General features: G+C 37.1%; 1 protein-coding gene across 7 annotated transcripts in view; it reads left to right on the top strand.

Annotated features, from left to right (window-relative positions):
• PCYT1A (phosphate cytidylyltransferase 1A, choline) overlaps positions 1 to 15,168 on the top strand; it is a 135,077-nt gene that overhangs the window by 63,772 nt on the left and 56,137 nt on the right. For all 7 annotated transcript variants that reach the window (XR_008911757.1, XM_056797174.1, XM_056797171.1 and 4 more), the window contains 6 exons: positions 1,510 to 1,609; positions 7,550 to 7,666; positions 8,516 to 8,667; positions 10,347 to 10,425; positions 10,991 to 11,133; positions 13,030 to 13,218. Coding sequence is in view for 6 of the 7 variants with exons in the window: in XM_056797174.1 (XP_056653152.1) it covers positions 1,510 to 1,609; positions 7,550 to 7,666; positions 8,516 to 8,667; positions 10,347 to 10,425; positions 10,991 to 11,133; positions 13,030 to 13,218 (780 nt within the window). In the remaining variant the exon portion in view is untranslated. The remainder of the gene's footprint in view (positions 1 to 1,509; positions 1,610 to 7,549; positions 7,667 to 8,515; positions 8,668 to 10,346; positions 10,426 to 10,990; positions 11,134 to 13,029; positions 13,219 to 15,168) is intronic.

Below are 15,168 nucleotides of genomic sequence, written 5' to 3'. Positions count from 1 at the left end.
ATGTTGGACTTCTGCTGCAATGATGAGACTCTTGCTGAAGAGACTACCGTGACTCCTGATTGGAGATTGGGACCTGAGGGAGCCTTTGTCAGAGTTGAGCTAGATTCCCCTGGATTGGCAATTATAGGGTATTTAGCCTAGGCAATATTTTCTACCTCCTTCCTACATTTACCTCTCTTTACTATCTCTACCTTACTGTAATAAAGCTACTAACAGCCTCGTGACTTACAAGTTAATTTTTATAAATGGAGATCACAAAAATCTTTTTAACTCATATTTGACCAAAACCAGTTTTAACTCTTACAAAACAAATGTCTATCAATAATATCTTAGTGGATTGAGAGACAGAAGGTCCTGGATTCAAATGTGACCTTCGACACTTCCTAGTTATGTGGCCTCTGGGTAAGTCACTTAACTCTCATTGCCTAGCTCTTACCATTCTTCTACTTTGGAACCAATATGCAGTATTGTTTCTAAGACAGAAGGTAAGGGTTTAAAGAAAAATAATAGTTGATTCAAAGAACCTTTCCATTTAACAGTTTCTTTTCTAATTCTATCTGCCTTGATTTGTTTGTGCTTTTTAAAAATTTTATGTAACCTAACTCATCTATTTCAACTTTGTGGTTTCTTTTTTATCCCTTGTTTGACTAAGAAGTCTCTTCAATTTTTTTTTATGATATAACATTCATATTCAAGTCATGGAGCTTATTGTGGTATGTGGTATAGAGTTCTGGTCTAAACTTAATTTTTGTCTAGCAAATTGCAAAAATTATTTAAGTTGAAAACCATTAAAAAGCATATATTTAGAAAGTTTTTTCCCTAATATGATTAAAGACTTTTATCTAGAACCAGATTGGACTTTATTTGTGATGGAGAAATAGTTTCTCAATAAAAATAATTACCAAAACTATTTGATCATGGTTTTAAAAATTAAAAAAATAAATCAATGGAATAGGCTAAATAAGCAAGAACCAAAGCAATAAGAAACAGAAATCCAATGTTTGAGAAACCCAACCACATAAATAAGTTGGGGAAAGATTCCTTTAAATTGACAAAAAACTGTTGGGAAAACCTCTACTTAGATCTCTCACCAGATCCCATAGGGACCACTTTCCCTCTCTCTACCCAAGTGTTGGAAAGAGATTAGATTATGTCAGTATTCTTTTTTTTTTTAAACCCTTACCTTCTGTCTTGGAGTCAATACTGTGTGTGTATTGGCTCCAAGGCAGAAGAGTGGTAAGGGCTAGGCAATGGGGGTCAAGTGACTTGCCCAGAGTCACACAGCTGGGAAGTGTTTGAGGCCAAATTTGAACCTAGGACCTCCCATCTCTAGGCCTAGCTCTCAATCCACTGAGCTACCCAGCTGCCCCCATGCCAGTATTCTTAAGATAGAAGGATATTTGGTTTAATTGTTGTTTTTTTTATAATTTGCCCTTCTTTTAGTAATTTGTTTGACATCCATTTTCTTCAATGAAAGTTAACTATGTTTCTTCTTTACTTTTCCTAAAGGGCTTAAGGGAACCAGCCCCATTTTCAGATGAAATTGAAGTTGACTACAGTAAGCCCTATGTCAGAGTAACAATGGAGGAGGCCAAGAAAGGGACTCCTGGTATGTACGTTTTATATTGTGTGCTTCCTTTTTCTTGTTCATTTTTCAGCCTCTCGTGGTATTTACAAAACAATGGTATAAACTACTCTAATAGTTATTACACTCTATAAATGTGCAGAAGTTTACTTCTCATGGGAGAGTAGGTTTTTGTCTTACCTGGCTTGCTGCTGTTTGGAAGGGCACATTCTATTCTTTGAATTCTATTCATTTGTCATTTTTTCTTTTTCAGTTGCTCTTTCCCCCCGCCCCCCCCCCCCCAAGATTGTTGGCTAGGGAAGAAGAGACTATATATTGAAACGGGTAGAAATCCATCTGATGAAATGTTTATTAGCTTGCAACTTCATCTCCATTGCTCTTAATGGCATTACCCTTCTCTTCATAACTTGGGTTTAGAATTTCTGTCACCTAACTCCTCTGGGGCCAAAATTCAGTTAGTTACTAACTTCTGTTGATTCTGCTTCAGCAGCATCTCTCACATTTATTTCCTTTCCATTCCTGTTATTAACATCTGAATCTCAAGTCCTCATTGCTTTCGTGGGCAATTGCAACATTTTGCTTACCAATCTCCCTATCAAAGTCTTGCTCCCCTTTGATTCCTCATTATTGTCAAATTCATTTTTCTTTATATTAATGTTTATCTCAGACTCTCCAAATTCTTTGTTGGCTATGTTACATACTGAATGCAGTCTAGAAATCTAGCATATAATCTGTTGCCCATTTTTTTTGGCCTACAATTTTGTAGCCTACCCTTTATTCTCACTATTATGATTCTTTCCTTCTTTTACTCTACTTAGTCTGTGAAGGAACCACTCCTGAACTTCAGCCATCAGTGAAACTCAAAACTTTCTTCTGTCTAGAGCTAATTTCTTCAACCAGGGTGTTGTTCTTTTACTGTTTTCTAAACTTTACTTATCCTCAAACCTCCAAATTGAAGGGCAGCTAAGTGGCTCAGTGGTTTGAGAGCTAGGTCCAGAGATGGAAGATCAAATCTGTCTCAAGATATTTTCTAGCAATGTGACTATGTAAGTCACATGACCCCCATTGGCTAGCCCTCACCACTTGTCTGCTTTAGAACCAACATATAGTATTAACTCTAAAATGGACAAGGTAGAGTTTAAAAAAAAAATTCAACTTTAACCATTGTGCCTCCTGGTCCCTGAGTAACCATCTTTTATCTGTCTCTTTGTATAATGTTCTGGTTCTGCTCCTTTCACTGCATCAATTCCTGGAGATCATTCTAGTTCACATGGAATTCCTCTAGTTCGTTATTCCTTTTAGCACAATAATATTCCAGATACCACAGTTTGTTTAGCCATTCCCCAATTGAGGGACACCCCCTCATTTTCCAATTTTTTTGTCACCACGAACAGCACAGCTATAAATATTTTTGTACAAATATTTTTCCTTATTATCTATTTGGGATAGAAACCCAGCAGTGGTATGGCTGGATCAAAGGGTAGGCATTCTTTTAAAACCCTTTGGGCAGAATTCCAAATTGCCTTCCAGAATGGTTGAATCAATTCACAAAGGAGTAGGTTTATTTTAAAACAAGAGAGGGGAAAACAGGCAGAATGAGAAAGGGGTGATTGCTCTGATAGTTCACTTGTCATCCCTTCCTCTCACCCACATTACTATTTGATCTTTACCAGTTTTTCTGTCATATTTACTAGCTGTCCTACCATACAACCCCTTGAAGACAACTTTTCCTGTTCTTTGGAGTATTTAATTATATGTTATAACCTACTCCTATTTTTTTGGGAGATTGTGGTGTTTAGGTTGTTTTTGATGAAGAAGGTAATTTGTTATACATAATTTTCACAGATCTTTTCCTTTTTCTTCTGTTGGATTTTCACTTTCTTTCTTAAATACTTGTAGAATGATCTTGCATAGCTGGATGTCTTGACAACCTTTCTTTAAACTAGTTTTACCTGCTACTTCATCTCTGCTTTATGAGACAGTACTGATAGTAATCAATCTATGCTTCCCTGATTTCATATTCATAGTTTCCATTGTATCTTATGGCACAAAATGTATTACATTCATATAACATAATTTGCTTTGTTTCTGGTTCTTTGCTACCATAAAAAGTGCTGCTATGAATATTTTTGCATATGGCTTGCACTAAGGTATTGAGAGCTCTGGGTCAAAGGATATTGGATACTTTATTCATTTTATTTGTATAATTCCAAATTTCTTTCCAGAATGGTTACACTAATTTACAGTTCTACCATACATAAGTGTCTTTCAATATCCCCTTTAATACTAATGATTTTCATCTTTTGTCATATTCTCCAGTTTATTAGCTCTGAGGTAAAACCAGAGTTATTTTTATGTTAATTTCTCTTAGTGATTTGGAGTAATTTTTCATATTAATAGTTAATAATTCTTCTTTTAAGAACTGTAGTTTATCCATTAAGGAAAGTTTTTGACCTTTTAGAGGATTTGTATATATCTCTTATTAGAAGAGATGAAGTCTCATTTTATTTTAGGTAATGCTGTCATTTTTAATTTTAGTATATTAATTGACATATCTCAACTATGAACAATTGCTGTCTTTCTAGTTATTAAGGTCTGATTTTGTTTCTATAAAGAATGTTTTTGTTCTTTTGTGTGCCTTGGTAGGTACATACACAAATATTTTGTACATTCTGTAGTTACTTTATTTTTGTTTCTTTTTTAAAGCACACAGACTTAAATTCTTTATTTGCACTTTTCTTCAGGTCCAGATTCTCAGCCTTTCCCTACTTCCTCCTCCACCCATTGAGAGTCCAGGAAAACAAAGTCCATTATGAATATGTATAGTGTTTCAAAACAGGTTTCTTCATTAAACATGTTCCTGTTCCCCCCCCCCCAAATAAAAAAAAGAGATAGAGAAAAAATTATGTACTTAAATTTGTATTTTGTGTCCATCAGTTTTCTGTTTGGAAGTGAATAGTGTGTTTCATCCTGAGTCCTTTGGAATTGTGGTGGATCATTGTGTTTACTGGAGTTACTAAGTCTATCATTTCAATATTGCTGTTATTGTATAGTTTGTTTCCTTGGTTCTTTTCGTTTTGCATCAATTCATGCAGATCTTGCTAGTTTTTTGTGAAATCATCATCTTAATTATTTTTTATAGCACAATAGTATTCTATCGCATTCATGTGTCATAAACTGTTCAGCCATTTCCAATTGATGAGCATTCCCTTAGCTTCCAATTCTTTGCCACCACAATAAAGAAATGCTATAAATATTTTTACACGAATGCTTCCTTTTTTTCTTTCTTTGAGGGTATATACCTATTAGCATTATTACTGTATTAAATGTGGCTTAATAGCTTTTTGGTTATAGTTCCAAATTGCCTTTGCAGAATGGTTGGACTAGTTGATAGCTCCACCCACAGTGCATTAGTGAACATATTTTTCCCATAGCCCCTCTAGCATAGCCTTCATTTTAATGAGAATTTGTGCTCAGTTACCTAGTAGCAATGGTTATAGAATTGGACCTGTACTTCAATCTCTGGTATTAGAGAGGAGGAAACAGTTGGAACAGTAGGTAGGTTATTGATTAATCAACACCAAAAAAAATTTTTTTTAATCAATATCTAAGTCTTTCTAAAAGGAAAGACTCCACAGAGTGCTTTACTTTTTTTTTTTTAACCCTTATCTTCTGTCTTAGAATCAATACTGTATATTGGTTCTGAGGCAGAAGAGTGCCAAGGGCTAGGCAATGGGGATTAAATGACTTGCTCAGGGTCACACAGCTAGGACAAATTTGAACCCAGCACCTCCTGGCTCTAGGCCTGGCTCTCAATCCACTGAGCCACCCAGCAACCCCCAAGAGGGCTTTACTTTTGCCAAATAACTCAGCCCTATTCATGTTTAATATTTCCTTCTGTGATGTGATAGACTCTGGTTACTTATAATATTTTGATCAGAGTACTTAATATGAGTCAGTATAGCTTAATAAATTATCTCATGAACAGCACTGTAATAAACCCAGATTAGAAACACAGTGATTATAACAATGTAAGGGGAGTCAAATTCCAAAATGCCAACAGACATTCAAGGGTCAAATTGAGGTATGTGATAAAGGGATCCTGTTGGAGGCAGTAACACTTGACATTTCCCCTACAGAACAGAGCTCTGGGTTCACCATTGTCCCAAACTCAGCACAAAGTATTGTTGTTACTAAGCATAACAACAGTTTATATACTTAATTGTAGACTATTTTTGGTGAGAAAAGGTTGAAAATAAATGAAGTATTAATAAGTGCCAGATCATTTAACTCAACAAAGACTGTACATATTATTTTCTTGGGGCAGCTAAGTGGCTCAGTGGATAAAGAACCAAGCTTAGAGATGGGAGGTCCTGGGTTCTGTTCTCACAAAGACACTTCCTAGCTCTGTAACCCTGAGCGAGTCACTTAACCTCAGTTGCCTAACCCTTACCACTTTTGTGCCCTGTAACTGATATTCTTTATTGATCCTGGGACAGAAAGTAAGAGTTGTTTGTTTTTAAAAGAGAAATGTAGGTGATATAAAAGCAAAATTTTAAAGGAAAAAGAGAAACTACCTGTTTATATTCCTTGGTCACTTATCTATTGGGAAATGACTCATGTTCTCACTAGGTTTGTGTCAATTCCCTTTGAAACTTGAATATCAGATCTTTATCAGAGATATTTGCTGCAAAGATTTCCTCAGCAAATAACTTCTCTTTTTCTAATTCTAGCTCAATTGATTGATTTGTGCAAGAGTTTTTCAGTTTTATGTAATTGAAATTTTTCTTTTATAGTCACCTTGTCCCTTGAATACATAATAATTCCCCCCAGGCATAATTGTCCAGGGAACTAACTTCCTTTCATTCTCCTAGGTTTTGGTTTTTGTTTTGATGGTGTGACTTTATATTTAGGTACTGTATCTGAGGATTTGAGGACAATATTTCTAATCTCTTTAGTATGAATCAAAGATACTTCAAAAGGGAAGTGTGAATTTTAAAACTATTCCACTCTAATCAGACCATTCTTTAGAAGATTTGATTTAGCTACTTCCTGATCAGTAACAATGGAGATACTTGGAATAACAGAATCAGGTCTTGGAAACTCTACATTTCTCCTCCTTTCTTAGTTTAACAAGATTTGAAAGGTCTGCATCAAACAAGATTTAATTATCTGAGGAAATGGCCTTCAACAGACATGTGCAGAAAAAAGGACAAACCCCTGGGCTGTCCTAAGTCAAGCTAAGCCATCATTGATACAGATGAGACTCAGGAAAGTGATATAAAACTGTCTATATAAGGCACTTCACTTCCTCTCTCCTCCTCTTTCCCTGGAGAGGCAACTCTGGCTAGCAGCGTGCTAGGCGTTCCGACATCTTGGGAGCGGTAACAGTTATTTGTCTGGGTTTTGGTGGTGAGTTTTGTCCTTGACCTGATTCAGGTTCAGGCATCTCAGCTGAGCCCCTTTTGGAGTTCATGTTGATTGATTTCTTCCTCCTTCATTGATTTCTTCCTCCTTCACACTCCGAACTCTTACTTTCTAGATCTTCTAATTTTCCTGCCCGGTACCAGCCGGGCAGGGGAAGAAATCCTTTACCCTTTCCTTCTCCCTTCTTCTTAATCTTCTCCATTATATCAATTAAATCACCATAAAATTTCCAGTAGACTTGGGTATTTTATTATTTGGGATTTCCCCTGGCGACCATTAAAATTTAGATTTTAAGTCACAACGCTAAAATTATCCTCACAGAAGTAGAGGAGGTGTCAAATCCAGATCATATCGTAGGCACAGTAGTCTGACAGTTGTTGAATCTGACATATTTTGACATTTTCACAGAATGAAACTATATCCTTGTCTTGTGGAGGTTTGACCTTGTCTAACTGTGATCTGTTCCAGTGTCATTTACAGAATGTAAGATGATAGATCAGTTCTTTTTAATGAGGTATTCTTCTCTTTCATTTTAAGGTGATCGACCTGTAAGGGTTTATGCTGATGGTATATTTGACTTATTTCACTCTGGTCATGCCCGGGCTCTGATGCAAGCAAAGAACCTATTCCCCAACACATACCTTATTGTGGGAGGTAAGGAAAGATTTTTTTTATTTTTGTTCAGAAAGAGATGGTAAGTGCCTCTTCTAGTGCTGAAGTACACAATAAGAGCAACTGTAATTAAGAGAATACAACTTCCTGGGGCAGCTAGGTTGCTCAGTGGATAGATTATATAGGCCTATACATGGAATGTCCTGGATTCAAATTTGGTTTCAGACATTTCCTAGCTGTATGAACCTAGGAAGTTACTTAACCATAATTGCCTAGCTCTCTTCTCCCTTGGATATGTGGTTTTGATTCTAAGATACCTTTCTTCTCCCTTGGATATGTAGTATCAATTCTAAGACAGATGGTAAGGGTTTAAAATAAAGAAAAAGAATAAAACTTCTTTGCTTATTGAATTGAGATGCCATATAATTTCTTTGTTCACTGTTAGCTTAAATTTCTTGAGTCTTTGGAACATCTTTGATTTATTTTGTCCAGTTGACCCAGGTTTCTATTTTCATATTGCACCAGTTGAGGTACTATAAACAAATGTTGTAGCCCAATCCAGCTTTATATAGAAGTGATAATGAACCAAACTTGAAACAGTTTGCATCAGAGCAAAGAGTTAAAACTATTCCCAGACCTTTATTGTGTCCTCTCTGGGAAAGTTCTTATGCCTATAGTCTTTAGAATTCATATGGAAAGATAGTCATCTTAGTAGATCTGGAAAATGCATATCTAATCTAACCACTTTGATTCTTGGGCTTAGTTATATTTAGTTAACTGCTTAGTATATAGAAATTGATTCATTTTCTAGATAGGAAAGAGTACAAGCTAGGGGTGGGACAAGCAGAAGTAATTTTGTCTTGATAACTTACATGGTACCTGTGGACTCAGTTTGCAGCGATGAACTGACACACAATTTCAAGGGCTTCACTGTAATGAATGAAAACGAACGCTATGATGCAGTTCAGCATTGCCGCTATGTGGATGAGGTGGTGAGGAATGCCCCCTGGACACTAACACCTGAATTCCTGACAGAGCATCGGGTAAGAGTCTGGTTAGATGTGGCCTTTCTTCATTCCCCATCCCCTTCCACTTTAAAGAGAGGTGCATTTGGGTTTGTTCCTTTCATCCTATGGAATAGGATATAGAATGTTTATGGATATGCACCAGAGCCCCAGTCCTACCTTCAGGAGCTGACATTCTGGATTCAAAGATGGGCACAGACATTTTTATTGGTTTTGTTGTTAATATGGGGGTAAAAAGCTGATGAGGAGCAGAAGGTAGGTTGTGTTGTTTTTTTTTTTCCAGTTTAGGATTTGAGTACTGTAATTCTTTGTCCTTTCTCAATTTTCATGTAACATGGAAAGAATGCCATATTGCTGGCAAAGGTGAGTGTAAGAGGTAAGGTATTTTCTTTACTGGATGATCCCTAAAATGATGAAATTGCTAATCCAGTAAGAAAGAAAAAAACATTCTTTTCAGATAGAAAGCAGTAGGAAACTACCAGATGAAGAAAGGAAGAACAAGTAAAGCCAAGATGGTATGAAACAGGATTTAGGAAGGTTTAGGGATGGGATTTGTTGGAAACTTTTGGGAATGGATTAAATCATCTGCTTTTGCTGCATTTTATACAAGTAAAAAGTAGTATGTGAGATGATTTTTAGTGGTTTGATTTGAGTAGATCCTAAACAAAATTAGGAAGTTAGTCTTTAGAGTACTCTTATGTCTTCTATCAATACCCCCCTTCACTATTTTTCTTGAAATATTGGTTAGCCTGTGCTGGTTCTCATTCTTGTTCTCAGCTAGCTGTCAACTAGTTATTTAACTGATAATTAAGTTGCCAAGCGATTCCTTCCTTCATTTCCCTACACATCCCCTTCCCCTGGCTGCTCCATCCTTCCTTCCCAGGGAACTGAGATTTAGGGGAAATTCTCCTAAATTTTTTTATTGATGATTCTACTTAACTGGAGTGCTTTATTCTGTAATAGATTCTTCAAGTCTGGAGGGACCTGGGAAGAGGGAAGGCTAGCCAGTGACCTGTGGCAGCCACTATTTCCACACCTTTCTCTTCTTCCTCTTCAGAAGGAAATAAATAAAGAAGGATTTGGCTTGATACCCTTAAAAGGTTGCTGTTCTGCATCGTTTGTTATCATTGCAAATAAAGAGTTACTGTGCAGTAAGAAGCTGAATTCTGGAATTAAAAGGCCTTTTTTGTCTTTGGCTTTTGGAACTTTGCCATAACTCTTTCATATTAGCAATAAAATAACTTTCAGTTACTTTTTCAAATTATTTCATTGAATGATGAACAGAGAGCCAATTGTTTAAAGATGAACTTAATTTCTAATCTAATCCTGCATTAGAGACCTTTACTTAGCCAATCCTTTACAGAATCGGGAATAGGTCAGTTTTCTCATCTTCCTTCATGAGACCAATGTTCTGCTTATAGGCCAGACTTCATACCTTGGGCAAAGACATGCTGGCAGCTTTAAAGTTGGATTTACAAAAAGTTTCAAGCTATAAAGCTGATAAACCTCACATTTGCTACCATTCCCTGATGAGGTTATTGTACCACTGGTTATATAGTTTGTTGAATGAATTATGCAATTTGTGAATATAAGGAGAGCTTGGATCCTAACCTGGTTACTATTTTTTTCTTAGGAAGATTTACCAGTTCATTTTAGATGGGAATTTTCCTTAGTTTGAAATATTTCCCTATTTTCAGATCGATTTCGTAGCCCATGATGACATCCCATATTCTTCTGCTGGGAGTGATGATGTTTACAAACATATCAAAGAAGCAGGTGAGTCAGTGGTGGATTCTCAATTTGTGGGATGTCAGTAGTTTCTGGAAAGGATTTATCAAAGCTCTCTCTAAGACTATGACTTGTCTCTGGTCATAGAGAAATCCCAAAGTAGAGCTGAGGTCCTATGATTCCTAGTCCTTTCTTTTGGCCTGGTGGATCCCAATCCTTTCTGCCCTTACCTTCCTTGTGATGACTGATTTAATTTCAGGAAAACTTGTTTATGTCTATTGAGTTCCCTATGTCTGAAATCCCAAATTCTTCCTAATCCTAGTGCCCTGTACTCTTTTATCTTTTTACTCCAATTCCTATCCCTGCGTTCCCCTTTTATGGCATTACCTTCTAAGTCTGAAGATTACTGTTGAAGATTACAAATGGTTATCCTTTTGTAACATAGAGGAACCTGGGATTCCCAGACTTTACTGAAAGATAGCTAAGGCTATACTGACCATTCTTCCCTTATAAGGCAGAGAAATCCCATCATCTGGGCTGAATAAAGTCCTATCATTGTGTGTGTGTGTGTGTGTGTGTGTGTGTGTATATGTAATGCATGTCATGGTGTTAGGTATGTTCGCGCCAACACAGAGGACAGAGGGTATATCCACATCAGACATCATCACCCGCATTGTTCGGGACTATGACGTATATGCAAGGCGGAACCTGCAACGGGGATACACTGCCAAGGAACTCAATGTCAGCTTCATCAATGTGAGTCAGAGCCCCTTGGCTCCAGGGCCCCATAGACTGAATACCTACCCAGACTAATTGAATAGGGCTTGGTTTTCATGTTTCTTTAGTTTAGAATCAATTTAAAGCTTTTAATATGTAGTTGCCTGTAGCATTGTATTAAACTCAGCACACTGAAGATTGTGTAGATTCAGTCTCTACCCTCTCTCCAGAAAATGTGTGCCCTAATAGATAAGAATAATCAAGACAACTGGATGAGTTCCATAAGCCAGCATATACACAAAAAATATGTCCAATACGTATAAAGAGAACTTGCTTTGATATTTGAAATTTGATAATGAATAAACAAATTTTATATTTGAAAGTTTTTTGCCTTTAAAAATCTGACTGATTATTTCTTTGTAGATATGATTATCTTTGGAGTTTATGATGTAGTAATAGTGTTACTCTATTAGGTCATTTATAGTTTTTTATGGTCACAAAATGGATTTCATATATTATGATTCACTATTTTATTTGATTCTCAAAACATCTGAGTGAGAATCGTGAGTATATTCATTTTATAGATGAAGAAACTGAAACTGAAAGTTCAGCCTTTTGTTCAGGTTTATTTGGCTGGCTAGTGATAGGATCCTATTTGAATTTAAGGCCTTTGCCTTTAAATCCAGCATAGTTTGCATTAGATCAGTGGTGCTCAAACTTTATGACCTCAAGACCCTCAATTTTTTGTTTAAAATTATTTAAAATCCCAAAGGTCTTTTGTTTATATCTATTGATGTATGCTATATTAGAAATTAAAGCTGATAATGTTTTAAAATGTTTATTGATTAATTTTTTTTTTTTGTAAAAACTCAACTTCTGTCTTAGAATCAGTACTAAGTACCTATTTCAGGGCAGAAAAGTGATAAGTTAGGCACTTAGGATTAAGTAACTTGCCCAGGGTCACATAGTCTGGAAGTGGTTGTCTGAGGCAAGATTTGAATCCAGGGCCTCCCATCTCCAGGCCTGGTTTTCTAGCAATTGAGTCACCTAGCTGCGCCTATTAACTCGCTTTTTAAAAAAATCCATATTATATCTTTTAAAAAATAACATTTGATGAAAAATAGCCATATTTTCCAAAACAGGAAAATTTAATGACATGAGTGGCATTATTTTACATAATTCTGTAAGTCTCTTTAAAGTTTGACTTAATAGAATACAGCTAGATTCTCTTATCTTGCTTCTTCATTCATTCTGTTGCCATATGTTGTTTTGGTTGACATATATGAAGAATAATTCTATATGTAATTGAAAAGGGGAGGAGTATTTTAATAGGCAAATAATATATTAGTATTATTATAAAAGTAGCTTTGACCTTAAAGAGCTTCTGAAAGGATCTTGGGGACCCCTCAAGGTCACTGGACCATACTGGAGCCATTGCTCCAGTCAATGCCATCTTTCTGTCCAGGTTAATCAAGTTGTCTGAATCTTCAGTTTTAAAGCAAATTATCTATTCAGACAATAGACACTGACTATTCAAGGAATTCTAATGTAGTTTTTTTGTCAACTGCTCAGTATTTTATTCCCTCATTTTACCAAAGAGCAGATTAAATCATAGAATGAAGAAAGATCTTGTCTAAAATCATATTGCTGGCTAGTGTTAGAGGCATATCTAGAATTCCTTTTCCAGATCAGATCTTTAAACTCTACAACTGATATTTTTTGACTGTATTATCAGATGAACTTGCTGTTTTCTGAACATCTACATCTACATAATATTTGAACTGTCCATGCATCAGACTTGGGTTTTACACCTAAAAAATTCACCTATTAGTGCTTTGCCTCTCTAAACAAGATATGTTAAAGACCTTTTCCTTATATAACCTAATCTAGGTGAGTGTTTTTAAGAGTTTTCTTTCTTTCTTTCTTTTTTTTTAGGAGAAGAAATATCACTTACAGGAACGTGTAGACAAAGTAAAGAAGAAGGTAAAAGATGTAGAGGAAAAGTCCAAGGAATTTGTGCAGAAAGTGGAGGAGAAAAGCATTGACCTCATTCAGAAGTGGGAGGAGAAATCCAGAGAATTCATTGGAAACTTCCTGGAGATGTTTGGCCCAGAAGGAGCACTGGTATGATTTTTCTCATTAGTTAGAGAGAATATCCTTTTAAGTATTTGGACAGTTTTCCTGCTGGTTGAAGACACTATAGGGTATTGGAGCAATAAAAAAGGGACAACAAAAGGTTAATTAATCTCTCCATGATAAATGTTTGGTGACTGATTAAGGAGTTTGTGCAACTTCTTGATAATTTCATCAGTCTCAGATAAATCTCAAAAGATTTAGTCCCTAATTAATTCATTAACCTTATTTGGCTTGCTTCTGTATTGTTGTTGTAAAAAAAATGAATATTAAGTAAACTCTTAATTTTAACTTGTATGAGCCTGAATTATTATAAGAACCTGCTTTGAAAAAAGACATATCAGGGGACAGGTAGGTGACTCAGTAGATTGAAAGCCAGGCCCAGAGATAGGAGGTCCTATATTCAAATCTGGCCTCAGATACTTCCTAGCTGTGACCCTGAGCAAGTCATTTAATCTTCATTGTCTATCCCTTATCACTCTGCCTTATTGGCACAATATTGATTCTAAGACAGAAAGGTAAGGGGTTTAAAAAAGAAAAGGAGGCAGAGTCAATATGGCAGCATAGAGGCAGCAAACATTCAGACATTTGAAAACCCTTCTTTACCGATTACAAACTAAATGCTCCCAGGGGACTGAAAATCAAACCTAGCAATAAGACAGAGTCAAGGAACCCTCCTGCAGGACTCAACTTAAAAGGTACACCCCCGCAAAGCCAGAATTTGAGAAGACTTTAAGAGTTAAACCTTAAGGTTTAAAAGGTCCTGGGACCCCTCCCCCACCCTAGAGCATTAAGCCTCTGGAGGCAGCTGGAACCTCTGGGTGAGCAAAGGCTCTGGTCTGGAGGAAGTACCTTGCGGCGAAAGCTGTGCCAGGCTCAGAGTGTCCAACATAGGCAGTGGAGAAGCAGATAGAGAAAATGAAGAGTGGGCAGCAGTTGAAGAAGTGGATACATTCCTTTCCCCCCTTCCTGAGGTTTTGGCCTCAGGGCACATCCAGCAACCCAGCCAGACTTAATCCCATCAAAGCCTTCAGAGGGAAGGGAAACTCTAGCTCCCCAAAACTCCTCCCCCACAGATTGCTGAACTTAATCCCATCAAAGCTTCCAGAGGGCAGGGAAGCTCAAGCTCCCAACACCCCTCCCCCATAGACTGCACTGAGAGATTTACTGACAAAATTCCAAGGGTGAAGGCAGAAAGAAAAGCCCAAACCACAAAAAAATGAGAGGAGCAAGAGCTAAGACCTCAGGCAACTGCAGGGAGTAAAGAAGGGGATTGACAGCTTCTTTACAGGCAATGAACAAAGAGTAAGTGGAACAGAGAAGGATGAGGGAACACCAAGGGAAAAAAAACAGAAAACAGAAAACCTAGCGAACTGGATACAGGCTCTGGAAGAATTCAAAATACAATTCAAAACACAATTAAGAGAGGCTGAACAGGACTTCCGGGTAAGCATGGCTGCAGAGTAGATATGGCTCGCTTCCTCTCCTCAGACCCAATGACACAGATGACCTCAAAAGACCCCCCAAAAACAAACAAAAAAAACAACCATCCTCATAAGAAAAGAGAGACCCCACACTAAAGTGCAGGACTGAAGGTAGGTGAGATTCTGGCATTTCCACAATATAAGGGAATGAAGAGTTGACCCACCCTCTCCCACCCACCACACTAAAGGGAGCCAGAGTTTAAGTCAGCACTGGCCAGAATCAACAAGTGAGGGAGGAGCACCCCAGGACTGAAAAACAAGCAGCCCCAGGTCTGGGGACCTGAATAAGACCACCAAGGACCTACTCCTGAGAGTAGTAACACCCCAAACCCCAGCAGGTGGGTGAGGGGAACTCACATCTCGGGCGCCCAGAACTAGCACTCTATAATCAACTAGTGTGAGAAGGGATCCCCTAAAGTGAGCAAGGAGCACCCACAGGTCTTGGGAATTAACTAAG

This window comes from Monodelphis domestica, chromosome 4 (assembly GCF_027887165.1).
Source record: "Monodelphis domestica isolate mMonDom1 chromosome 4, mMonDom1.pri, whole genome shotgun sequence".
NCBI lineage: Eukaryota > Metazoa > Chordata > Mammalia > Didelphimorphia > Didelphidae > Monodelphis > Monodelphis domestica.
The sequence above is the reverse complement of the archived record's forward strand: the minus strand, read 5'-3'. Positions and strand labels throughout refer to the sequence as shown.